The 24236-nt window shown below is 56.4% G+C and overlaps 1 protein-coding gene across 7 annotated transcripts in view; it reads right to left on the reverse strand.

Annotated features, from left to right (window-relative positions):
* LOC117902348 overlaps positions 1 to 24236 on the reverse strand; it is a 116738-nt gene that overhangs the window by 12578 nt on the left and 79924 nt on the right. For 6 of the 7 annotated variants that reach the window (XM_034813651.1, XM_034813652.1, XM_034813653.1 and 3 more), the window contains 26 exons: positions 22775 to 23101; positions 22397 to 22714; positions 21995 to 22336; positions 21323 to 21928; positions 20617 to 21264; positions 20242 to 20559; positions 18568 to 20172; positions 18193 to 18504; positions 17792 to 18130; positions 17428 to 17736; positions 16414 to 17364; positions 16035 to 16346; positions 15626 to 15970; positions 15263 to 15562; positions 14236 to 15189; positions 13815 to 14132; positions 13422 to 13754; positions 12736 to 13362; positions 12031 to 12678; positions 11657 to 11968; positions 11254 to 11592; positions 9928 to 11187; positions 9545 to 9859; positions 7874 to 9481; positions 6836 to 7810; positions 5792 to 6763 (listed from right to left, as the gene is read on the reverse strand). In XM_034813651.1, coding sequence (XP_034669542.1) covers positions 5792 to 6763; positions 6836 to 7810; positions 7874 to 9481; positions 9545 to 9859; positions 9928 to 11187; positions 11254 to 11592; positions 11657 to 11968; positions 12031 to 12678; positions 12736 to 13362; positions 13422 to 13754; positions 13815 to 14132; positions 14236 to 15189; positions 15263 to 15562; positions 15626 to 15970; positions 16035 to 16346; positions 16414 to 17364; positions 17428 to 17736; positions 17792 to 18130; positions 18193 to 18504; positions 18568 to 20172; positions 20242 to 20559; positions 20617 to 21264; positions 21323 to 21928; positions 21995 to 22336; positions 22397 to 22714; positions 22775 to 23101 — 15693 coding nt within the window. Of the gene's footprint in view, positions 1 to 22; positions 3665 to 3724; positions 5717 to 5791; positions 6764 to 6835; positions 7811 to 7873; positions 9482 to 9544; positions 9860 to 9927; positions 11188 to 11253; positions 11593 to 11656; positions 11969 to 12030; positions 12679 to 12735; positions 13363 to 13421; positions 13755 to 13814; positions 14133 to 14235; positions 15190 to 15262; positions 15563 to 15625; positions 15971 to 16034; positions 16347 to 16413; positions 17365 to 17427; positions 17737 to 17791; positions 18131 to 18192; positions 18505 to 18567; positions 20173 to 20241; positions 20560 to 20616; positions 21265 to 21322; positions 21929 to 21994; positions 22337 to 22396; positions 22715 to 22774; positions 23102 to 24236 lie in introns of all 7 variants that reach the window. The other variant, XM_034813657.1, reaches the window with a different exon arrangement.

Here is a 24236-nt window from a genome sequence, read left to right on the forward strand (position 1 = left end):
CTTACAAGATTCTCCGGCATACCTATGGGCTGACACGAGAGCAAGGGGTTACCCGTGAGATGGGGCGGACACAGACAGCGGGGACTGTGGCTCTGCACGTGGCAGATGGCACGAATGCCGCATGCCCCTGGGCAGGGATCGCGACACTTGAGATTCAGGCAATATTTGTCCAGAGCACAATCGGAGTTCGAGGTGCACTCGGGACGACAAGCGGGTGGAGTGCCCATGTATCCCGGGAGACAGTAGCATATCGCCTGCTCATGATAGGCACGGCAATTGGCATTGGGTCCGCATGGCGAAGGTCTGCAGGGATCGATTGGTGTACGCTGTGGTATCACAGCGGGTAATGTCGTTGGTGGTGGCTCTATTGTGGCTGGAATGGGATCGCAGCGCACAAAGGCATCTCCTTGCATTCGCTCCGGGCATGAGCAGGTCGCCAAATGGTTGTAGACATGGCAGAGGGCGTTCAGGCCACATGTTCCTGGACAGGGATCCTGGCACTTCTGATTGATGCACGCCTTGTCTCGCGCACACTCCGTGTTCAGGACACACTCTGGTCGACAGCCAAAGTAGGGATCGCCGCGATACTCCGGTAGGCAGCTGCATTTGCCATCATGACACACCGCATTGGGTCCGCATATTGAAGGATAGCATGGATCCTTCTGTACGATGGGTTCACGCTGTATCGGTGGTGGTTGGCAGGAGACGAATGGATCTCCCGTGTATCCGGATCGACAGAAGCAATTGGGCACATGTTCATGCACTCGACACACTGCCTCGTAGCCGCATGATCCCGGGCAGGGATCCCGACACTTCTCATTGATGCACGCCAGCGCTGAGGGGCAGTCCGATTGGACCACACATTCCGGCCGGCAGTTGGGCGGAGTTCCACTGTAGTTGGGCAAACACACGCAGGCGGCCGCTCCGAAGCGATTGTGGCATTGCGAGTACGGTCCGCAGGGCGATGGATAGCATGGATTAAACTCAAAGACGGGTCTCGCCACGTCATAGTTGGGGCGACGCGTGGGTACTGGCTGTGCCACGGATGGTATATTGATTATTCCAGGTGTGGGTTGTGGTCGCTGAATCTCATAATTGATATCGTACACAGGCTGTTGAGGTGCCGTGGGAGAAGGTTGTGGCACTGACGGAATGTTTACCACTCCGGGAGTTGGTACATAAACCGGCGGTGATGGATGTGATGGAATATTGACCACACCAGGTGTTGGTGATGGCACTGGTTGTGGTACAGAAGGCACATTTATCACTCCTGGCACAGGATTTGGTTGAGGTACTGGATAGCTAACATCATGGGTTGGTGGATTCTGCGGTGGATACGTTGGCTGCGGTACCGAAGGAATGTTGACCACTCCTGGAGTTGGTACATAGCTGGGTGGAGTTGGCTGTGATGGAATATTGATCACTCCAGGCACAGGGTGTGGTGCGGGAGTTGGTTGTGGCACAGAAGGCACATTTATCACTCCTGGCACAGGATTTGGTTGAGGTACTGGATAGCTAACGTCATGGGTTGGTGGATTCTGTGGTGGATACGTTGGCTGTGGTACCGAAGGAATGTTGACCACTCCTGGAGTTGGTACATAGCTCGGTGATGACGGTTGTGTTGGAACATTGATCACTCCAGGCACAGGATGTGGTGCGGGAGTTGGTTGTGGCACAGATGGCACGTTTATAACTCCAGGTACAGGAATTGGCTGTGGTGTTGGATAGCTAACATCATGGATTAGTGGATTCTGTGGTGGATACGTGGGTTGTTGCACTGACGGAATGTTTACCACTCCGGGAGTTGGTACATAGCTCGGTGGTGTTGGTTGAGACGGAATATTGACCACTCCAGGCACAGGGTGCGGTGCGGGAGTTGGTTGTGGCACAGAAGGCACATTTATGACTCCTGGCACAGGATTTGGTTGAGGTACTGGATAGCTAACGTCATGGATTGGTGGATTCCGTGGTGGATACGTTGGCTGTGGTCCCGAAGGAATGTTTACTACGCCCGGTTGGGGTTGAGGTTGTGGCTGCGGAGTTGGAGCTGGAACATAGATTGGCTGCTGTGCCACCGGGTAAACTGGTCGAGGAGGTGAGGGTATATTGATGACACCTGGTATCGATGGAGGCGGTGGATAGTACACGTCGTATATGGCAGGACGCTGCACAATCGGCGGCTGAGGTGTGGGATACACTGGTTGGTGTACGGTTGGAATATTGATCACTCCCGGCTGAGGTGCAGGTGTTACTGGGTTCAGTGGTGTGGGTATAAACACTGGACGTTGCGAAACGGGTGGCAAAGGCTGCGGTACAGATGGGATATTAACAATTCCAGGACTCTGTGGCACCGGAGTGTGTGGCGTGGGATAGTTTACATCGTAAACTGGCGGCTGAGGTGTAGGGTACACTGGCTGCGGCACAGAAGGTATATTATACACTCCTGGCTGTGGTGCAGGTGATGGCTGAGGTACAGAGGGAATATTAATGATTCCTGGCTGTGGTACAGGTGTCGGTTGCGGCACGGAAGGAATGTTATACACTCCAGGATGTGGTGCAGGTGTCGGCTGAGGTACAGAAGGAATATTAACAACTCCTGGCTGTGGAGCAGGTGTCGGCTGAGATACTGAAGGAATATTAATAACTCCTGGCTGTGGTGCAGGTATCGGCTGCGGCACGGAAGGAATGTTCACTATTCCGGGTGCAGGAGGTTGATGTTGCGGCACTGAAGGAATATTTACAATTCCTGGTGCCTGATGAGTCGGTGTGTGTGGCGTTGGATAGTTCACATCGTAAACCGGTGGTTGTGGTGATGGATACACTGGATGTGGCACAGAGGGCACATTCACTATTCCAGGCTGAGGCGCAGGTGTTGGGTTTGTCGGTGATGGGATAAACACTGGACGTTGGGGAACTGCAGGCACAGGCTGTGGCACGGATGGAATATTAACTATTCCTCCCGGTTGTTGTGGAATCGTAGATGGATAGTTTACATCGTAGACCGGCGGTTGAGGTGAGGGATACGAAGGCCGCGGTACTGCAGGTATATTTACAACTCCAGGTTGCTGTTGGATTGGCGTTTGAGGTGAAGGATACGCCGGGACGTTGACAACTCCTGGTTGCTGAGGATATTGTGGGCTTGGTGGATGGTTGGGAATATTTACAATTCCAGGCTGCTGTTGTTGGATGTACACCAATCCTGGGATTGACACGGGATAGGGTGGCGATGGGGTGTCGTATATCTGTTGGGGTCTTTCCGCTGTCGGGGCTGTAGGGAAATGTGGAGTAGGAGTGGCCAGAGGAGTGGAATGGTTAGGCGTGGAACCGTTTGCACTGTCAGGGAGTATATTCTTACGTCTTGTGGGTATCTCGTAGCAGTGGCTGAAGGGATCACCGGTATATGAGGCGATGCAGTAGCAGATGGGACTGTGATAGTGAACCCGACACTGGGCATTCAAGCCGCAGATTCCTGGACAGGGATCAACACACTTGAGATGGACACACGCCCTATCAAGGGCACACTCTGAGTTCAAAGTACACTCGGGTCGACACTGGGGCGGAGTTCCATAGAAATCGGGCAGACAGGAGCAAACAGCTTGGTCATTCGATGGCTGACACCTGGCATTGGGTCCACAGGGCGAGGGATCACATGGGGTTAGGGGTGCTGAGGCGGACGAAAGGATTAGATTGGGATTCGATGGGGAGTTGCATAACGGATGCTTACATTCCTGGACAACTGGCAGTGGGGCACAGTGGGCCAGAGGATTACCCGTGTAGCCCCTGAAGCACTGGCAATGGGGTAAATGATCCAGCACGTGGCATTCGGCGTTGAGGCCGCATGTGCCGGGGCACGGGTCGCGACACTTTTGCTGCACGCACGCCCTGTCCGAAGCACAATCTGAATTGAGGATGCACTCCGGCCGGCAGGCGTCGTACGGATTGCCGTAGTAGTCCGGCAAACATACGCAGGAGGCAACGCCTCTCTGCTGACTGCATCGAGCATTGGCCCCGCAGGGATTCGGCTCGCACGGATTGCGTATGGGCTGATCATGTTGCAGTACTTCTATGGCCGTTGTGGGTATCACGGGGGATTCGTAGGACGGAAGACGTGCTGGAGGCAGACACGAGTTAAACGGATTGCCCACCAGCCCCGGGGCACAGACACAGTTCGGTTGGTGGTTGTACGTCCGGCAGATGGCATTGTAGCCGCAGAGGCCGGGACAGGGATCCTGGCACTTCCAATTGATGCACGCCCTGTCGCCGGGACACTCGCTGTTGGCAATGCACTCGGGACGGCAGTGGGGCGGCACTCCCAGATACTCGGGCAGGCAACGGCAGATGGCATTGAGGCCATCCTCATTGCTGCACTGCGAGTGGGGGCCACAGGGCGAGGGCTGGCAGGGATCGATGGGTTCCCGTTGAACAGGAGCTCTACGAATCACCTGGCACTGAGAGTACGGACTGCCCGTGTAGCCTGCCGGGCAAACGCATTGCGGACTGTGGTTGATCACATGGCACTCGGCCAGATAGCCACAGGCTCCGGGACAAGGATCGCGGCACTTTTGATTCACGCACGAGAGGCTCGGCGGACACTCGGAGTCGCTTACACACTCCGGCCGACAGACAGGTGGACTGCCGTAATAGCCGGGCAGGCAGGTGCATTCCGCCTGGGAGCCAATCTCGCGACACTGCCCATGGGCGCCACAAGGCGACGGCTGGCAGGGATGCAGCTGAATGGGTGTATCCAGCTGCCTAATGGGCTGGCAAAGCACGAAAGGATTTCCCTGCTGCCCATCCGGACAGTGACACAGGGCCACATGATTTTGGACACGGCAGTGGGCTCCAGAGCCACACGTTCCCGGACACGGATCCACGCAACGATTGCGAATGCAGGCCTTATCCCAGGCACATTCTGTGCTCAGCACGCACTCGGGACGACAGCCGGCATAGGGATCCCCTTGGTAGAGTGGCAGACAGCTGCAGATGCCATTCGAGCACTGAGCATTGGGACCACAGGGCGAGGGATGGCAGGGATCATCTTCAGCAATAATGGGAGCCACTGGAGACGGAGCTGGCGCTGGGTAGCAGCGGAAGAAGGGATCTCCAAGATATCCTTGTGGACAGGAGCAGCTGGGCACATGATTGAGCACCGCACACTGGGCGTACAGACCACAGGCACCGGGACAGGGATCGCGGCACTTCTGGTTGATGCACGCCCGATGGCTGGGACAGTCAGAGTTGAGGGTGCACTCGGGTCGGCAGTGGGGCGGAGTGCCGTAGTAGGAGTCCAGACAGGTGCAAACACCTTGTCCGTACTGCTCGCGGCACTGGGCATACTGTCCGCAGGGTGAGGGCACACAGGGATCTACAGGGGGAGGAGACGACTGGCGAATGGGTTGCTGGGGCGGAGGCAGCGGAAGGCAACGCATGAAGGCGTCGCCGGTGTAGCCAGGCGGACATGAGCACAGGGCTCGATGTTGATGCGCCTGACAAATGGCATTCTGGCCACAGGCACCGGGACATGGATCTGCGCAATGTCTGGCCACGCAGGCTCTATCATGGGCACACTCGGGATTGGTGGTGCATTCGGGTCGACAGGCAGGCGGAGAACCATAGTAATCGGGCAGGCAGCGACAGACAGCCTGTCCCTGGGCTACGCTGCACTCAGAGTTGGGGCCACACGGCGAGGGCTGACAGGGATCAACAGGTTCGATTGCTGGAGGGGTGCAGAAGGGTGCAAAAGTGTTGGTTGGTTGTGGGTTAGTTGGGCAAGTGTGGGGGGATTTCTTACGTTCTGCCTGTGTAGGCACCAACTGGCAATGGGTGTAGGGATCCCCTCTGTAGCCGGGATAGCAGCTACAGCTGGGTATGTGATTGACGACCTGGCATTGTGCGTTCGGGGCACAACTGCCGGGACAGGGATCGCGACAATGTTGATTCAAGCAGGCCAAATGGCCAGAACAGTCCGAATTGAGAACACACTCGGGTCGGCATCCCTCGTACGGATTTCCATAGGTCTCTGGCAGGCACTGGCATGACGCAGCTCCTCCTTGTTGTCTGCAAATGGCATTGTTGCCGCAGGGATTCTGTGCACATGGATTGATCTGATCTCTTTCGATCTGTGGTCGTGGACGGCAGGCCGTGTAGGGATCTCCAATGTAGTCGCCGATGCAGATGCACGATGGCACATGGCTGACGACCTGGCAGCTGGCTGCTTGGCCGCACAAACCAGGACATGGATCGCGGCACTTCTGTTGGATGCATGCCAATTGGTTGGCGCACTCTGAAGATGTTATACACTCGGGCCGACAGTTGGGCGGTGATCCTACGTAGCCTTCGAGGCACTTGCAAATGGCTTGATCGCCTTGTTCCGTGCACTGAGCATTCGATCCACATGGTGATGGATAACAGGGATTCACATGGACTGGTTCTCGCTGCACAATCACTGGTGGAATTCGCTGGCAGAGGGAGAAGGCATTGCCTGTATATCCTGCGGGACAACTGCAGTGTGGGACATGTCGGATGACCTGGCAGTTGGCAAATTGTCCGCAGGCACCGGGGCAGGGATCGCGACACTGTTGATTGAGGCACGCCAAGTGGGGGGCACAGTCCGAGTTGATGGTGCACTCGGGTCGACATTTGGGCGGTACTCCAAAGTATCCTGACAGACAGGAGCACACAGCCTGCTGGTTGGCCACGCGACACTGGGCATTCGATCCACAGGGCGATGGCTGGCAGGGATTCAGGGGCTCCACGGGTGCAGCTAAACAACATACGGGGAAGGATACATTAGCTGGAGGGGTTGCTTTACCGAGGAATTGACAGGGAAACCTACATTGAGTGGTTGTACACTGGGTGAAGGCGTTGCCAGATGTTCCGGCTGGACAGTGGCAGATGGGAATGTGGTTGCGCACCTCACAAACGGCGCCCACACCACAGGCACCCGGACAGGGATCCACGCATTTGTTGCGCTGACAGGCCCTGTCCCGGGCACACTCTGTATTCAGGACACACTCTGGGCGACAGCCCACATAGGGATTTCCATCGAACTCTGCCAGACAGCTGCACTGTCCCCCGGCACTGCAAACGGCATTGGAGCCGCAGGGCGAGGGATTGCAGGCGTCGCGGAGCACAGGAATCGGAGCTGGAGGAGGTTGGGGTCGGCAGCTGACAAAGGGATTGCCCTGATAGCCAGGTGGACAGCTACAGATGGGCGTGTGATTGATGACGTTGCATTGGGCCAGCAGGCCACAGGAGCCGGGACAGGGATCGCGGCACTTCTCGCTGATGCACGCCAAGTGCGAGGCGCAGTCGGGATTGATGACACACTCTGGCTGGCACTGGGGCGGCACACCAAAGTATCCTGGCAGACAGGAGCACACGGCCTGCTGGTTGCCCTGATCTCTGCACTGGCCAAAGGTGCCGCACGGAGAGGGGACACAGGGGTCGCGGTAGGTATCCTTGGGAGGAGGAGCATCATAGCTAATGGCGGGTCGAATCTTCTGACAGCCACTGAAGGCATCGCCAGTGTAGCCGGGCAGACAACTGCAGTGGGGACTGTGGTTGAGGACACGGCATTGGGCATTGCTGCCGCAGATTCCGGGGCAGGGATCCACGCAATGGTGCTGCACGCATGCCCTGGTCAGGTCGCACTCGCTGGAGATGGTACACTCGGGTCTACACGCGGGCGGAGATCCAATAAACTCTGGCAGGCACTTGCAAATGGCTTGACCATTCGCCTCACGACACTGGGCATTGGGTCCACATGGTGAGGGCTGGCAGGGACGGGAGGCAATGGGTTCGGGCAGGGCTGCAGAGAGGAGGAGGAAATCTTGGGGTAAGTATGCCAAAGAGACATTAAGAAGGGTCTTACGATCGCGCAGAAGACTGCAATAGGTGTAGGGATTTCCCTGGTAGCCCGCCAAGCACTGGCATTGCGGCAGATGATGTCGCACTTGGCACAGGGCATTGGAGCCGCATGTGCCGGGACAGGGATCGCGGCAATGCTGATTGACACACGCCAAATGGCTGGGACAGTCCGTATTGAGAACACACTCGGGACGACAGCCTTCGTACGGATTTCCATAGGTCTCGGGCAGGCACTGACATGCGCCAGCTCCGTTTCGTTCACTGCAAATGGCATTGGCGCCACAGGGACTCGGCACACACGGATTGAGTGGCGTCTCTGGCACATCCTGCACCACTTGACAGCCATCAAAGGGATTGCCATTATATCCACCGAGACACGTGCACATGGGCGTATGGTTGATCACATAACACTCGGCATTCAAGCCACAGACTCCGGGGCAGGGATCGCGGCACTTTTCGTTGCGGCATGCCAGATTGGTGGGACAATCGGAGTTGGAGACGCATTCCGGTCGGCAGTCGGGTGGTGTGCCCACAAATCCAGTGAGGCAGCTGCATTGGGCAGTGGTTCCTTGGGCGCGACACTCTGCGTTGGCGCCACACGGCGATGGTTGACAGGGATCCAGCAGAGGAGGATCCTGCCTGACAGGCGGCAGTTGGCGGTGGCATGCCACAAATGGATTGCCCGTAAACGATTGGATGCAGTGACAGTTGGGACTGTGATTGATCACACGACACTCGGCATTCAGGCCACAGGAGCCGGGACAGGGATCGCGACACTTCTGCTGCAGACACGCCAAATGCAGCGGACATTCCCCATTGCTGACGCACTCTGGACGGCACGATGGTGGTGTACCCACAAATTGCGGCAGGCACGAACACACGGCCTGTCCGTTGACACGTCGACATTGGGCATTGGGTCCGCAAGGTGAGGGCTGGCAGGGATCGACTATGATGGGAGGAGGATCCTGTGCTGGCGGCAGTGGTCGGCACTGGGAGAAGGCATTGCCCGTCATTCCCGGTGGACAGTGGCACATGGCCACGTGTCGGTGAACCTCACAGATGGCATTGGAACCGCAAGTGCCGGGACATGGATCGATGCACTTGTTCCGCACGCACGCCTTGTCCCAGTCGCATTCCGTACTCAGGATGCACTCGGGTCGACAGCCAATCAAGGGATTTCCAATGAATTCTGGCAGACAGCTGCAGCTTCCCTGCCGACAGATGGCATTGGCGCCACACGAGATCGAGGCGCAGGGATCGCTGGTGTCCTGTGGTGGTGGATCGCGTGGCCGAGCGTGACACGAGGTGAATGGATTTCCAATCATGCCTGGTGCACACTGACACGTGGGATTATGGCTGATCACCGTGCAGAGGGCATTGAAGCCACAGGCGCCCGGGCAGGGATCGCGACAATGCTGCTGTTGGCATGCCAGATGCGAGGGACAATCCTCGGCGATGGTGCACTCGGGCCGGCAGTTGGGCGGAGTGCCATAGTACGAGGGCAGGCAGGTGCAAGTGGCGCTGCCTTGGCTGTCCCTGCACTCGGCATACTGGCTGCAGGGCGACGGTACACAGGGATCGCGATAGACATCCAAAAGCGTGGGACTGGGTGCTAAAAAAGGGATTGGTGGGATAAAGTAACAGATTCTCTTCTGCTTTGGGATTCTTCTCTTACGTGGCAGGGGCAGGCATCGGGTGAAGGCATCGCCCGTGAAACCGGGACGACAGCTACAGATCGGGGCATGCTGGAAGACACGACACTCGGCATTGGAGCCGCAAACTCCGGGACAGGGATCGGCACACTTTTGATTGAGGCAGGCCTTGTCACGCGGACACTCGCCACTCGAGACGCATTCGGGTCGACAGTTCGGCGGCGCCCCCACATATTCCGGTAGACACGAGCAGATGGCCTGCTCGTTGTTCTCACGGCACTGGGAGTTGGGGCCACAGGGAGTGGGCTGGCAGGGATTCACATACTCCTTGAGGATAGCTAAGGGACGGCAGTGGGTTAAGGGTTGTCAGGGTTGGGACACACACACGTCAGAATCTTCAACTCACGTTTCTCTGGCAGACGACAGTAGCTGTAGGGATCGCCCAGGAATCCACTGAGACAATGACAGGTGGGCAGGTGATTGATGACGCGACAGGCGGCATTCAAAGCACAAACCCCGGGACATGGATCGCGGCACTTCAACTGATTGCAGGACTTATCCGCAGGACAGTCGCTGTCGGCTAGACACTCGGGACGACAGGCCTCGTAGGGATTGCCATAGTATTCGGGCAGGCATTGGCAGGAGCCGGCACTGCCCTCGTGGCGACACACAGCATTGGCTCCACAGGGATTCGGGGAGCATGGCTGGACATATTCGATCTGTTGAATGATTTGCGGCTGGTGGCAGGCGGTGAATGGATCACCCGTGTAGCCGGGCAGGCAATGGCACATGGCGGCATGGCTGATCACATGGCATTGGGCATTGGTGCCACAAACGCCGGGACACGGATCGCTGCAGTGCTGATTGATGCACGCCCTATCGAAGCTGCACTCTGAATTGGTCACACACTCGGGCCGGCAGTTGGGCGGCGTTCCAATGTAGCTGGAAAGACAGCTGCACTGTGCCTGATCTCCCACAGCACGGCACTGGGCATAGGGTCCGCAAGGAGAGGGTTGACATGGGTTCCTGGGCTCCTCATCGCGACGCACTGGCTCCGGGAAGCAGCCCGTGAAGGGATTGCCATTGTGCTGGGGCGGACAGCTGCAGATTGGTGCATGATTGACCACATGACAGAGGGCGTTGAAGCCGCAGGTTCCGGGACAGGGATCGATGCAGTGCTGCCGCTGGCAGGCCAGTCTCGGCAGACAATCCGAATTGTGGGTGCACTCGGGTCGGCAATTGGGTGGCGTACCCACATAATCCTCGATGCAGGAGCAAACGGCATTGTTGTTGAACACGCGGCAACGGCTGCTGGGTCCGCACGGTGATGGGGCACAAGGATCGGGAGGCGTTAGTGCCACTTGTGGAATCTCGCACTGAATGAAGGCATTGCCCGTCATCTGTTCAGGACAGCGGCACATGGCAATGTGATTGATTGTCTCGCATATGGCGTTGGGGGCACAGGTGCCCGGGCAGGGATCCACACACTTGTGGCGCACACAGGCTCGATCTCTGGAACAGTCGGCATTCAGGACACACTCTGGACGGCAGCCCCTGTATGGATCTCCCTGATAGTCGCCAATGCACGAACACTGACCATTCGAGCACAGAGCATTGGCTCCACAGGGCGAGGGCTGGCAGGGATCATCAAGGGCAATGGGTTTGGCTGCAGATAGGTTTGAGGTTGAGAGATTGAAAGGTTGAGAGACAGTAGGATTTTCGTTTCTCTTACGTGGTGGTGGTGGTTCGGGGTAACAATTGGTGAATGGATCTCCCACAAATCGAGGGGGACACTGACAGCTTGGCACATGGTTACGCGTGGTGCAGAGGGCGTTGTAGGCACAGGAGCCGGGACAGGGATCCACACAGCGTTGATTGATGCACGCCTGGCTGGACAGGCATTCGGAGCTCTGTGTACACTCGGGTCGACAGTTGGGCGGCTGACCAAAGTAGTTGGGGAAACAACTGCAAATGGCCTGACCCTGGGACTGTCTGCACTGGGCATTGGCACCGCAGGGCGATGGCTGGCAGGGATCTCTCACAATGTCGTAGAGGATTTGCGGTGTGGGAGCTAATCGAATGGGAATGGGATGTTAAAGATCTTCACGGGACACACTCTTTGGGAAGGGACTTACGAGGCACTGGATAGCAACGGGTGAATGGATCTCCCGTGTAGCCCGGCTGACAGGAACACAGAGGGGCATGGTTTATGCCACGACAAATGGCATTGCTGCCACATGCATTCGGACAGGGATCCACACACTTGTGGCTCACACATGCTCTGTCCAGACTGCACTCCGAAGAGACCGTACACTCGGGACGACAGCCAGGCGGAGTGCCCACATACTCGGGCAGACAGGAGCAGGTGGCGAGATCATTCAGCTCACGGCACTGGGAGTTGGGGCCACAGGGAGAGGGCTGGCAGGGATTTACATACTCCCGCAGGGCTGCAAGAAAACGGAAATGGGAGCTCTAGAGAGGGATACATGGACTCAAGATGTCTGCTTACGTTTGGGCTCAATGCTGCAATAGCTATAAGGATCTCCCACATAACCGTTCAGGCAGTTGCAGGTGGGCAAATGATTGCGGACATAGCACTCGGCATTCTGGCCACACACTCCAGGACAGGGATCGAGGCACTTCTGATTCACACAGGCACGGTTCGAGGCACAATCAGAGTCGAGGACACACTCGGGGCGGCAGGATTCGTAGGGATTGCCGTAGTATTCGGGCAAACACTGACAGGAGCCGACTCCATTCTGTTGCCGGCACTCGGCAAAGGTGCCACAGGGACTCGGGTTACAAGGCTGCAGCACCTCCACGGGGTCACGTACAATAATGGGTTCACAGCGGATAAATGGATCACCGCTGTAGCCCGTCTCGCAGTAGCACATGGCACTGTGGCTGATGACGCGACAGATGGCAGATGTGCCACAGAGCCCAGGACAGGGATCTCTGCAGCGATTGTTTACACAAACTTGGACGGAGCTGCACTCAGAGTTGGACACACATTCGGGCCGACAGTTGGGCGGAGTGCCAAAGAAGTTGGCCAGGCAGGAGCAGGATGGTGTCTCACCCACGGGTCGACACTCGCTGTTGGGTCCACAGGGGGATGGTTGGCAGGGATCACGAGGCGCAACATCCCTCAAAGGTTCAACTGTACATGGAATCATTAGGTGAGACTGGGGTAGACTGGGATTTGGGATAGACTTACAGATCATGTGACACTGAACAAAGGGATTGCCCGTGTAGCCAGGCCGGCAGCTGCAGAAGGGACTGTGGCTGACGGCGCGGCACTGGGCATTGGCGCCACAAGCTCCGGGACAGGGATCGACACAACGCTGGTTCTGGCAAGCCAAATGGGGGGCACAATCGTAGTTGCTGCTGCACTCGGGTCGGCACGAGGGTGGCACGCCAAAGTAGTTGGGCAGACAGCTGCAGATGGCCTGACCATTCCGTTCGCGACACTCGGCATAGCTGCCGCAGGGCGATGGGCTACAGGGATTGCGATAGACCTCAACGGCATCGCGTACTGGACTGCACAGGGAGAAGGCATTGCCCGTCATTCCCGGGGGACAATGGCACATGGCTATGTGGCTCTGAACTTCACAGATGGCATTGGCCCCGCATGTGCCCGGACAGGGATCCGTGCACTTTTGATGGATGCAGGCCAGATGCCTGGGACACTCGGAACTCAGCACACACTCGGGTCGGCAGGAGACATAGGGATCACCCAGATAATCGGCCACACAGTGGCACTGTCCCTCGCCCGAACAAATGGCATTGCTGCCGCAGGGACTGGGATTGCAGGGATCACGGGGCTCGTCGTAGGTTGGAGGGGCTGTGTAGGGTTCGGATTTACAGAGAGTTCTGAAAAGGTTAAGGTCAAGAAGGTCTTACGTGGAGCTGGGTGGCAGGCGAGGAAGGCGTCTCCTACATAGCCCTGCAGGCACAGGCAGCTGGGCACATGATTGGTCACCCGACACTCGGTCTGCTGGCCACAGGCGCCGGGACAAGGGTCACGACACCTTTGCTGGATGCACGCCAAATGGCTGGGACACTCTGCATTGATGGAGCACTCGGGTCGGCAGTGGGGGGGAGTGCCAAAGTAGTTCGGCAAACAGGAGCACACAGCCTGCTGCTGCTGGTTGCGGCAGGCAGAGTACAGGCCACAGGGTGAGGGAGCACAGGGATCGCGGTAGGGGGCCACATCTCTCAGGGGAGGTGGAGGAACTGTCAAGGGTCGTAGAGGATTAACACCACACTTCATCATATTTCTCGATGATTTCTTACGCTCTGGTCGGGGCAGGCAGCGCACGAAGGGATCGCCCATCAGCGCGGGGGGACACCTGCAGATGGGACTATGGTTGCGCACCTCACAGATCGCTTGATGGCCACACACACCAGGACAGGGATCAGCACACTTGTAGCTGATGCACGCCTTGGTGGCGGGACACTCAGAGCTGGAGGTACACTGGGGACGGCAGTTGGGCGGGGCTCCTTCGAACTCGGGGGCACAGGAGCAGACGGCCTGTTCGTTTACCACACGACAAATGGCATTGGAGCCACAGGGCGATGGCTGACAGGGATTCACATAGTCGTGGACAATAGCTAGTTGTTTGGGTTAGGATACAAAATACGCTTGGAATTAGTAACTAACCAACTACGGCCAACAATTTAGTACAACTACTAGTGATAATTGGAACTAGCTTACGTTCTGGCGGTTGATTGCAATAGCGATACGGATCTCCTATAAATCCGGGGAAGCAGCTGCAGAGGGGCGTATGATTCACGACATTACACTCGGCATTCTGGCCACAGCTGCCGGGGCAGGGATCGCGGCACTTTTGCTGCTGGCACGCTCTGTTCGCGGGACAATCTGAGTTGAGTACGCACTCTGGGCGACAGCCCTCGTAGGGATTTCCAAAGTATTCCGGCAGACACTGACAAGCGCCGGCTCCGTTGCGTTGTATGCACTCGGCGTTCGAGCCACAGGGCGAGGGATGGCACGGATTGATGATCTCCACATCGTGGACAATCGGTTGGCACTGGGTGAAGGGATCACCGGTGAGGCCCGCATCACAGATGCACATGGCAGTGTGGGATACAACGCGACAAATGGCACTGAGACCGCACAGACCGGGGCAGGGATCGCGACACTTTTGATTGATGCAAGCACGATTCGATGGACACTCGGAGTTGGTCACACATTCCGGCTTACAGTATGGCGGAGAGCCCACAAATTCTGGCAGACAGGAGCACGATGGTGTGTCCCCAACGGCGCGACATTCGGCATTTGGTCCGCAGGGAGATGGACGGCAGGGATCACGTGGAATTATTTCCTCTCTCTGTGGAGGTTCAACGATCTGCTGGCAGCCCACAAATGGATTGCCCGTATAGTGGGGCAGACACGTGCAGAAGGGATTGTGATTGACGACACTGCACTGGGCATTCCTGCCACAGGCACCAGGACACGGATCCACGCACTTTTGATTCACACACGCCTGGATTGACACACACTCGGCGTTCGAGGTGCACTCTGGGCGACAGATCGGAGGGGTTCCAATGTATCCTGGCACACAGGAGCATACCGCCTGACCATTCGCCTCACGGCACTGAGAATTGGGGCCACAGGGCGAGGGGTGACAAGGCTGGACAATGGCTGGTGCTGTGGAAAGGGCAGGGGGAAAATTGTTGGAATCGTTCGAAGAATTTGCAGGAATTCAATTCTGGGTTCTTACGTGGCACAGGTTGGCACTGGATAAACGCATTGCCAGCATAACCCTCAGGGCAGGTGCACATCGGGACATGATTGAGGACCGTACAAATGGCATTGGGGGCACAGGTGCCCGGGCAGGGATCGAAGCACTTGTGGCGCGCACAGGCCAGATCTCGGGAGCAGTCCAAACTGGTGATGCACTCGGGGCGACAGCCGCTGTAGGGATCACCATGGTATTCCGCTATGCACGTACAAACGCCAGCGTTGCACAGAGCATTCGCTCCGCAGGGTGATGGCTGGCAGGGATCCTCTAGCTCCACAACTAAAGACAAATCGATCTTTAAAGAATTTCTGAATGGTTGAACAGGGGACTTCAGAGTCTTACTTTGCGGCGGTGGTGGTTGGGGCTGACAGTGGGTAAATGGATCACCCGTGTATCCCGGTGGGCACGTGCAGCTGGGCGTATGATTGATCACATTGCAAGTGGCGCCAAGGCCACAGGAGCCGGGACAGGGATCGCGACACTTTTCATTGATGCAAGCCTCACGACTGAGGCACTCTGCATTGATGCGACACTCTGGACGGCAGTTGGGTGGGGCACCCAGGTAACCAAACGAACAGGAACAGGCAGGAGCATCGCCATTCGCACGACACTCGGCATATGGGCCACAGGGCGAGGGCACACAGGGATCGACAGGTGTCTTTTGCACTGGCGGAGCCACGGGCACAGCTTCGGTGAAATTATGAGATTAAAACACTGCTATTGTGGCACTCCTTTCCGTTCGTCTACTTACGAGGCTTGGGGACACAGCGATAGAAGGCATCGCCCGTGTAACCGGCGCGACATGTGCAAATGGGACTGTGATTCACCACACGACAGGTGGCCTGTTCTCCGCAGGTATTGGGGCAGGGATCGATACACTTCTGGCCCACGCAGGCCTTGTCCGACGAGCACTCTGATGAGATGGTGCACTCGGGTCGGCAGACGGGAGGAGCACCCACATATTCGGGCAGACAGGAGCACACGGCCTGTTCGTTGGATTCACGACACTGGGAATTGGGGCCACAGGGCGAGGGCTGGCAGGGATTCACATACTCCTTGATGGCTACAAAAGTTAGGACATGGATTGTAGAGATTCATTTCCAAGTGGGATTTTATGTCTGATGTCTTACGTTGACGTTCGGGTAGGCACTGGCGGTAGGGATCACCGGAGTAGCCCGTGATGCAGCTGCAGCTGGGCACGTGGTTGAGAACATTGCAGATGGCATTCTGGCCGCAGGTTCCCGGGCAGGGATCCTCGCACTTTTGCTGCTGACAAGCTCTGTTCGAGGGACAATCCGAGTTGAGGACACATTCCGGGCGGCAGCCCTCGTAGGGATTTCCAAAGTATTCCGGTAGACACTGACAAGAGCCAGCATCCTGGCGCGAAGTGCATCTGGCATTGACGCCACAAGGGCTAGGATTGCATGGGTCCAATCGATCCAATTGCTGGATTCTCTTCTCCGTGCACTGGGTGAACGGATCACCCTCCAAGCCCTCGGGACAGATGCAGCTGGGTGTGTGTGAGAGCACACGACACTCAGCCAAGAGGCCACACAGACCGGGACATGGATCGCGGCACTTCTGCTGGATGCACGCCTGATTTGTGGGACACTCGGAGCTGGTAACGCACTCGGGCCGACAATTGGGCGGCGTTCCAATGTACTCGGGTAGACAAGTGCACGATGGCGTCTCATTGATCTCCCGGCACTGGGCATATGCGCCGCAGGGCGAAGGCAGGCATGGCTGACGCGGTGGTGGCACTGGCGGCTCAATGATCGGCTGGCAACTGACAAACGGATTGCCCGTGTGGCGGTCCAGGCAGCGACAGAACGGACTGTGATTGGTCACATGGCACTGGGCACTGCGGCCGCAAACGCCCGGACAGGGATCGCTGCATTTCTGGTTCAAACAGGCCAGGTTCAGGGGACATTCCGCGTTGCTGGTGCACTCCGGACGACAGAAGGGTGGACTGCCAATGAAGGGCTCGATGCAGGAGCAAATGGCCTGCTGGTTGGCCACGCGACACTGAGAATTGGGTCCGCAGGGTGAGGGCTGGCAGGGATTCTCAGCGACATCGAGCTCTGTAATATCCAAGCACTTTATAGGGACTCCAAAGGGGCAGTTGGTTGATGGTTTGGGCTTACTTGGAACTGGGCTACACTGTATGAAGGCATTGCCCTGCATTTCCGCAGGACAACGACAATTGGGAATGTGATTCAGGACCTCGCATATCGCATTTGTTCCACAAATACCGGGACAGGGATCCACACACTTGTGACGGACACATGCCCGACTACGATCGCATTCTGTGTGCAGGACACACTCGGGACGACAGCCGGTGTAGGGATCGCCATGGTATTCCGGCAGACACGAGCAGACGCCATTGTTGCAGTGACTGTTGGAGCCACAGGGCGAGGGATAGCAGGGATCTTGAGGTGGCAGTGGATCTTGAACTGGGATTTTGAAAAGAATTAAGAAATGATTTCCAATTCGGGACACGGGGCTTACTTTTCTGCGGTGGCTCGGGATTACAAACGCTGAATGGATCACCGATATAACCCAAAAGACAGCTACAGATTGGAGTGTGATTAATCACATTGCACTGGGTGTTGAGGCCACAGGAGCCGGGACAGGGATCGCGACACTTTTCATTAATGCACGACTGATGGCTGGGACATTCTGCATTGATGGAGCACTCGGGTCGGCAGTTGGGTGGCGTTCCCAAGAACTGGGGCAGGCAAGAGCACGAGGGTGTGCCATAGACATCGCGACACTGGGAATTGGCACCACACGGCGAGGGAACACACGGATCAAGGGGTTCTCTCTCTACAGGCACCTCAGGGGGAGCTGAAAATGGTTGTTTGATAGGACATTTTTCCATGGTATTTGAAATTTTCTCTGTCTCTTACGGGGCTGACGGTAGCAGCGGGTGAACGGATCTCCGGTGAATCCAATCAGACAGCTACAGATGGGATTGTGATTGCGTACGCGACACTCGGCCTGCTGGCCGCACACTCCGGGACACGGATCTACGCATTTGCGATTCACACACGCCTTATCGGCGGCACATTCAGAGCTGCTGGTGCACTCCGGACGACAGGCCGGGGGACTGCCAATGAACTCGGGAAGACAGGAGCACACAGCTTGATCGTTGATCTCGCGGCAACGCGAATTGGGGCCACAGGGTGACGGCTGGCAGGGATTCACATAGATGGGTACAGCTAAAAGAAGTCACACGACGGTCAGAGAGGATCATTTGGGGACAGAGGACAGGATAATCTTACGTGGTTCGTTCTCTACGAGGCGACATTGAGTGTACGGGTCTCCAGTGTAACCAATCAGACAATTGCATGTGGCCAGATGATTGACCACCTGGCACTCGGCACTCTGGCCGCACACTCCGGGACAGGGATCGCGACACTTTTGATTCACGCACGCTCTGTTCGAGGGACAGTCTGAGTTGATAACACATTCGGGCCGACAGCCATCGTAGGGATTGCCAAAGTATTCCGGCAGACAGGTGCAGGAGCCAGCTCCACCGCGCTCCTCGCACTTGGCATTGACTCCGCAAGGACTGGGATTGCAGGGCTGCAGCACCTCCACGGGCGCATCTCGGACAGGGTTACACTGGCTGAATGGATCTCCAGTGAAGCCGCTCTCGCACAGGCACATGGCCGTGTGGCTGAACACCCGACAGTTGGCATTCTGTCCGCACAATCCAGGACAGGGATCAACGCATTTCTGGTTGATGCAGGCCCTGTTGGTGGGGCACTCGGAGCTGGATATGCACTCGGGCTTGCAGTTGGGCGGAGCTCCAACGAACTCTGGCAGGCAGGAGCAGGATGGAGAGTCTCCAGAGACGCGACACTCAGAGTTGGCGCCGCAGGGCGAGGGCTGACAAGGGTTCTGTGGTCGATCATCGCGTTGTGGCAGCTGCTGGCAGCTGACGAACGGATTGCCGGACATGCCCGTGGGGCAGCTGCAGAAGGGACTGTGGTTGACAACGTTGCACAAAGCATTGAAGCCGCAGGTGCCCGGACAGGGATCACGGCACTTCAAATTCTGACACGACTGATCCGCTGGACAGTCCGAGTTGGTGACACACTCCGGTCGGCACTGGGGCGGACTGCCCACATAATCTCTCAGGCAGGAGCAGACTGCAGTGTTCTGCACTACGCGACACTGACTGTTGGGTCCGCATGGCGTTGGCTGGCATGGATTCTGTTGAATGATTGGCGCAGCCTGCACGGGACGGCACTCGAAGAATGCATTGCCGGACATCCGATCGGGACAGCGACAGATGGGTATGTGATTGGTCACTTCGCAAAGGGCGTTCACGCCACAGGTGCCTGGACATGGATCTATGCACTTGTTGCGCACGCACGCCCGATCTCTGGGACAGTCCGTGTTCAGCACGCACTCGGGGCGACAGGAGACATAGGGATCTCCCTGATATTCGGGTATACACGAGCACTGGCCATTGCGGCACACGGCATTCGAGCCGCAGGGCGTGGGATTGCATGGATCGTCGCTGACTGGTGGCGGGGATGTGGGTTCTGGTGGCTTGGGGTTGCATCTGGTGAACGGATTTCCGATATAACCATCGATACAGGCGCAGAGCGGCGTATGATTAATGACACTGCAGACAGCATCCAGGCCGCAAGCCCCTGGACAGGGATCGCGACACTTTTGGTTGATGCACGCTCTATTGGCGGGACACTCGGCGTTGATGGTGCACTCGGGGCGGCAGTTGGGCGCTTGGCCCATGAAGCTTGGCAGACAGGAGCACGCAGGCACTCCATTGATGTTGCGGCACTCAGAATTAGGGCCACAGGGCGTGGGCAAGCAGGGATCTCGCAGTGGTTCTTGGATCCTTTCGGGCGGTGGCGCTGTTTGATCGGGACAGATTCTTCGTTCAGTTGACATTCTTCTACAGAATTGGGTGGGCATAAACTTACGTGGAATGGGGAAGCAACGCGTAAAGGCGTCGCCAGTGAAGCCGCTGAGGCAACTGCAGATGGGACTGTGGTTACGCACTCGACACACGGCATTGTTGCCGCAAGTGTCGCCGGTGCATGGATCCACGCACTTCTGGTTAACGCATGCCTGATGGCTGGGACACTCTGAGGAGATGGTGCACTCGGGCCGGCAGGCGGGTGGAGTTCCCACAAACAGTGGCAGACACGAGCAAACTGCCTGCTCATTGGCCACACGACACTGAGAGTTGGGGCCGCAGGGCGAGGGCTGGCAGGGATTCACGTATTCGTTTTGTATTGCTAAAAGTGGGAATGGATGAGTGGATGAGGGAAGTAGAGTGGACAGATGTGTCTTACGCTCTTGCATTCGCGTGCACTGGCGGTAGGGATCCCCCAGATATCCGGTGAGACAGTTGCAGGTCGGCAAATGGTTAACCACCTGGCACTGGGCATTCAGACCGCATGTTCCGGGACAGGGATCCTGGCATTTCAGCTGCTGGCACGCCCTGTTGGAGGGACAGTCCGAGTCGAGCATGCACTCTGGCCGACAGCCGGCATAGGGATCTCCAAAGTATTCGGGCAGACACTGGCAGGAGCCAGCGCCATTTCGATCGCGGCACACGGCATTCGGTCCACAGGGACTGGGGCTGCACGGAGTGCGTATCTCAATATCGCGAATGATCTCGGGACTGCACTGCACGAAGGGATCCCCGGTGAAGCCCTGCTGGCAGATGCACTGCACCGCATGGCTCACCACACGACACTCGGCATTGAGGCCACAGCGTCCGGGACAGGGATCGACGCACTTCTGGTTGACACACGCCAACTGGCTGGTGCAGTCCGAGCTCGTTACACACTCTGGCCGACAGTTCGGTGGCCGTCCAATGTAGTTCTCTAGACAGGAACAGGCAGGGGCTTCTTGGCCAACGGGGCGGCATTGGGAGTAGGGGCCGCAAGGCGATGGGCGACAGGGTTCGACTGGGACAAGATCACGTACGGGTTCAACTGGGAAGGAAAAATGTTAGGGGCAACAATCTTTTGGGGCTTTCTTCCTTTTGCTTACTTTGTGGCTGACAACGGATGAAGGGATTGCCCGTGAAGCGTTCGGGACAGGTACAGAAGGGACTGTGGCTGACCACAGCACAATTGGCACCCACTCCACAGGTTCCAGGGCATGGATCGCCGCAACGCTGGTTCAGACACGCCTGCGAGGGGGCACACTCGGAGTTTGAGGTGCATTCAGGACGACAGGATGGCGGTGCTCCTATATAGTTGGACAGACAGGAGCAGACCGCTTGCTGGTTGACTTCGCGGCACTGAGAGTTTGGTCCACACGGTGATGGACGACAGGGATTTATTTCCACAATTGCTTGCTGAACGGGCGAGCAACGTATAAAGGCACTGCCAGCGGTGCCATCCGGACAACGACACATCGGAATGTGATTTATGACATCGCAAATGGCATTCTCGCCACACGTTCCCGGACAGGGATTGTGGCATTTGCTGCGCAGACACGCCTTGTCCCTGGGACAGTCAGAGTTGAGAACACATTCTGGACGACAGCCGGAGTAGGGATCGCCATGGAATTCGGCCAAACAGCTGCAGACACCGTTGGAGCACTGTGCATTGGGACCACACGGCGAGGGGTTGCACGGATCCACATATTCACCTAGATATGAGGGGATTTACCAGTTAGGGAGGGGACTCGGCATCAGGAAACTACGAATTGGCTTACTTTGAACTGGTTCGGGTGGCGACAGACGACAACTGCTGAACGGATCACCAGTATAGCCGACGGGGCAGACGCAAATTGGTGTATGGTTCACCACATTGCATTCAGCATCGTAGCCACAGGAACCGGGACACGGATCAATACATTTTTCACGGATGCAAGCCAAATTCGAGGCACACTCGGCGCTGATGGTGCATTCCGGACGACAGTTGGGCGGTGCGCCCAGGAACTCGGGCAGACAGGAGCAGGAGGGCACACCCTGCACATTGCGACACTGACTGTTCAAGCCGCAAGGCGATGGCATGCAGGGATCACGATCAACACGTTGAATCACAGGCGGTGGGGCTAAAGGAGTTCTGTTAAATATCTCTGTTTTTGGGTAGGAGGGGTTTGTATTGGTCTTACGTGGCAGAGCATAACAACGGGTAAAGGAATCACCGGTGAAACCTTGACGACACTGACAGAGTGGACCATGATTGCGCACCCGGCACTCGGCATTGATGCCGCATGTTCCAGGGCAGGGATCCTGACAGCGCTGACTTATGCACGCCTTGTCCGTGGCACACTCGCTGCTGAGCACGCATTCGGGACGGCAGTTGGGCGGCAGACCGATGTACAGCTCGAGACAGGAGCAGACGGCCTGGCCGTTGAGTTCGCGGCACTGAGAGTTGGGGCCACACGGCGAGGGGCGACAGGGTTGTGTGGGTTCGGCCAGACGGATAGCTAGAAAGGGGACAGGTGGTGACAATCTCTGGATGGATCACAGTTGGGTGGGTATCTTACGTTGCGCTGGCTCCACATGGCAGTAGCGGTAGGGATCACCTATGTTTCCGATGCGGCATGTACAGGTGGGCAGATGATTCGTGACGCTGCAGTCAGCATTTGTGCCACAGGTACCGGGGCAGGGATCGCGACATTTCTGCTGCTGGCAGGCCTTGTTCGTGGGACAGTCAGAGTTTCGGATGCATTCGGGGCGGCAGGACTGGTAGGGATCGCCAAAGTAATCTGGCAGGCACTGGCACGAACCGATTCCATTGCGTTCGCGGCACACAGCATTCGAGCCGCAGGGATTGGGTTCGCAGGGCGTCACCTGTTCATTGACAATGCGCTCTGTTTTTGTTTTTGTGTGTGTGTGTAGGTGGGAAAAGTGATTGGGTGGTAGAGACGGAGAAACGGAGGTCAGAGAATTGAGATTAATTATTCTTCAGTGGATCTCGGGTTTAGTAGAGAACAAAACACACACACCTGGCGTTTGCTTTTGCGGCTCTGATTAATCCAATTGTGGTTATGACTATAGTACGAGTTAGGTGTCGGTTGGCATTATACTTTGCATCAGTTAACGAAATTTGCAATTTAAATTGCATTTCAAGTGCTCCGCTAATTTAGTTTTGTTATACGCTGTGCGCTGCATGTGCTCGGCGATATTTACCGCTTTACTTAGTGTGGTTAAACGCTGTGCGCTGCGTGGCTGTGTGCGGTGGCAGTTTAAGTGTTGTGTAAGTGCGGTGGTTGTGCCATTGCAATGGCTTTACATTATTTGTTTATTTTTTTGGCGTGTCGTAAGTAAAACAAGTGTCTATTGCAGGGGTTATATCCTTGGATTTATTGATTTCTTTGGTTAAACTACAGTTTTATGTTATACATTTTAATACTCAAATTTTCTAGACTAGAATTTGGTTTAGATCTTTGGCGTGGCGTAGATTTTGTTTTTTTTTTTTGTAGGAGGGGTCAACAACGCAGTACTCAATTTGGTGTAATTGTTGGGTTAGGTTTCAATTTGTGTTGTTTTTGGGGAAGTAAGCAAGTGGAGAGAGACATGGTCTATTGGTGGGCCAAATAACGAATTAGGTAAAAGCATTTCAACGGATTTGTTTCCCTCCCAAAAAAATATGCGGTGTCGACAACAATCATCAAGGGGTTAAAAGGCAAGATTCAAGGCGGGTGTTTTTTGGTGGGGGTGAGAGGAGGCATAAGAGTACTGTTTGGTTTCGGTTTTTGGGTAAGGAAGCAAAAGGCGTGACAAGTTTGCATATTGTATATTCAGGCGTTAGGGGCAAAAGCAAATAAATATAAAATCAATATTACAAATTTAAAAACTAATTAAAACCTTTGATTACCCCAGCATACAGACACTTTCAGCGTCACGTTCACTCCGACAGTTCGTACAGACTGCGTGCTCGTTGAAATTTGCATTTTGCGTATCGAAGTGAGAATGTGTAGACTCTTGTGTACAAAAAACTTCATT

This window comes from Drosophila subobscura, chromosome U (genome assembly GCF_008121235.1).
Source record: "Drosophila subobscura isolate 14011-0131.10 chromosome U, UCBerk_Dsub_1.0, whole genome shotgun sequence".
Taxonomy (NCBI): domain Eukaryota; kingdom Metazoa; phylum Arthropoda; class Insecta; order Diptera; family Drosophilidae; genus Drosophila; species Drosophila subobscura.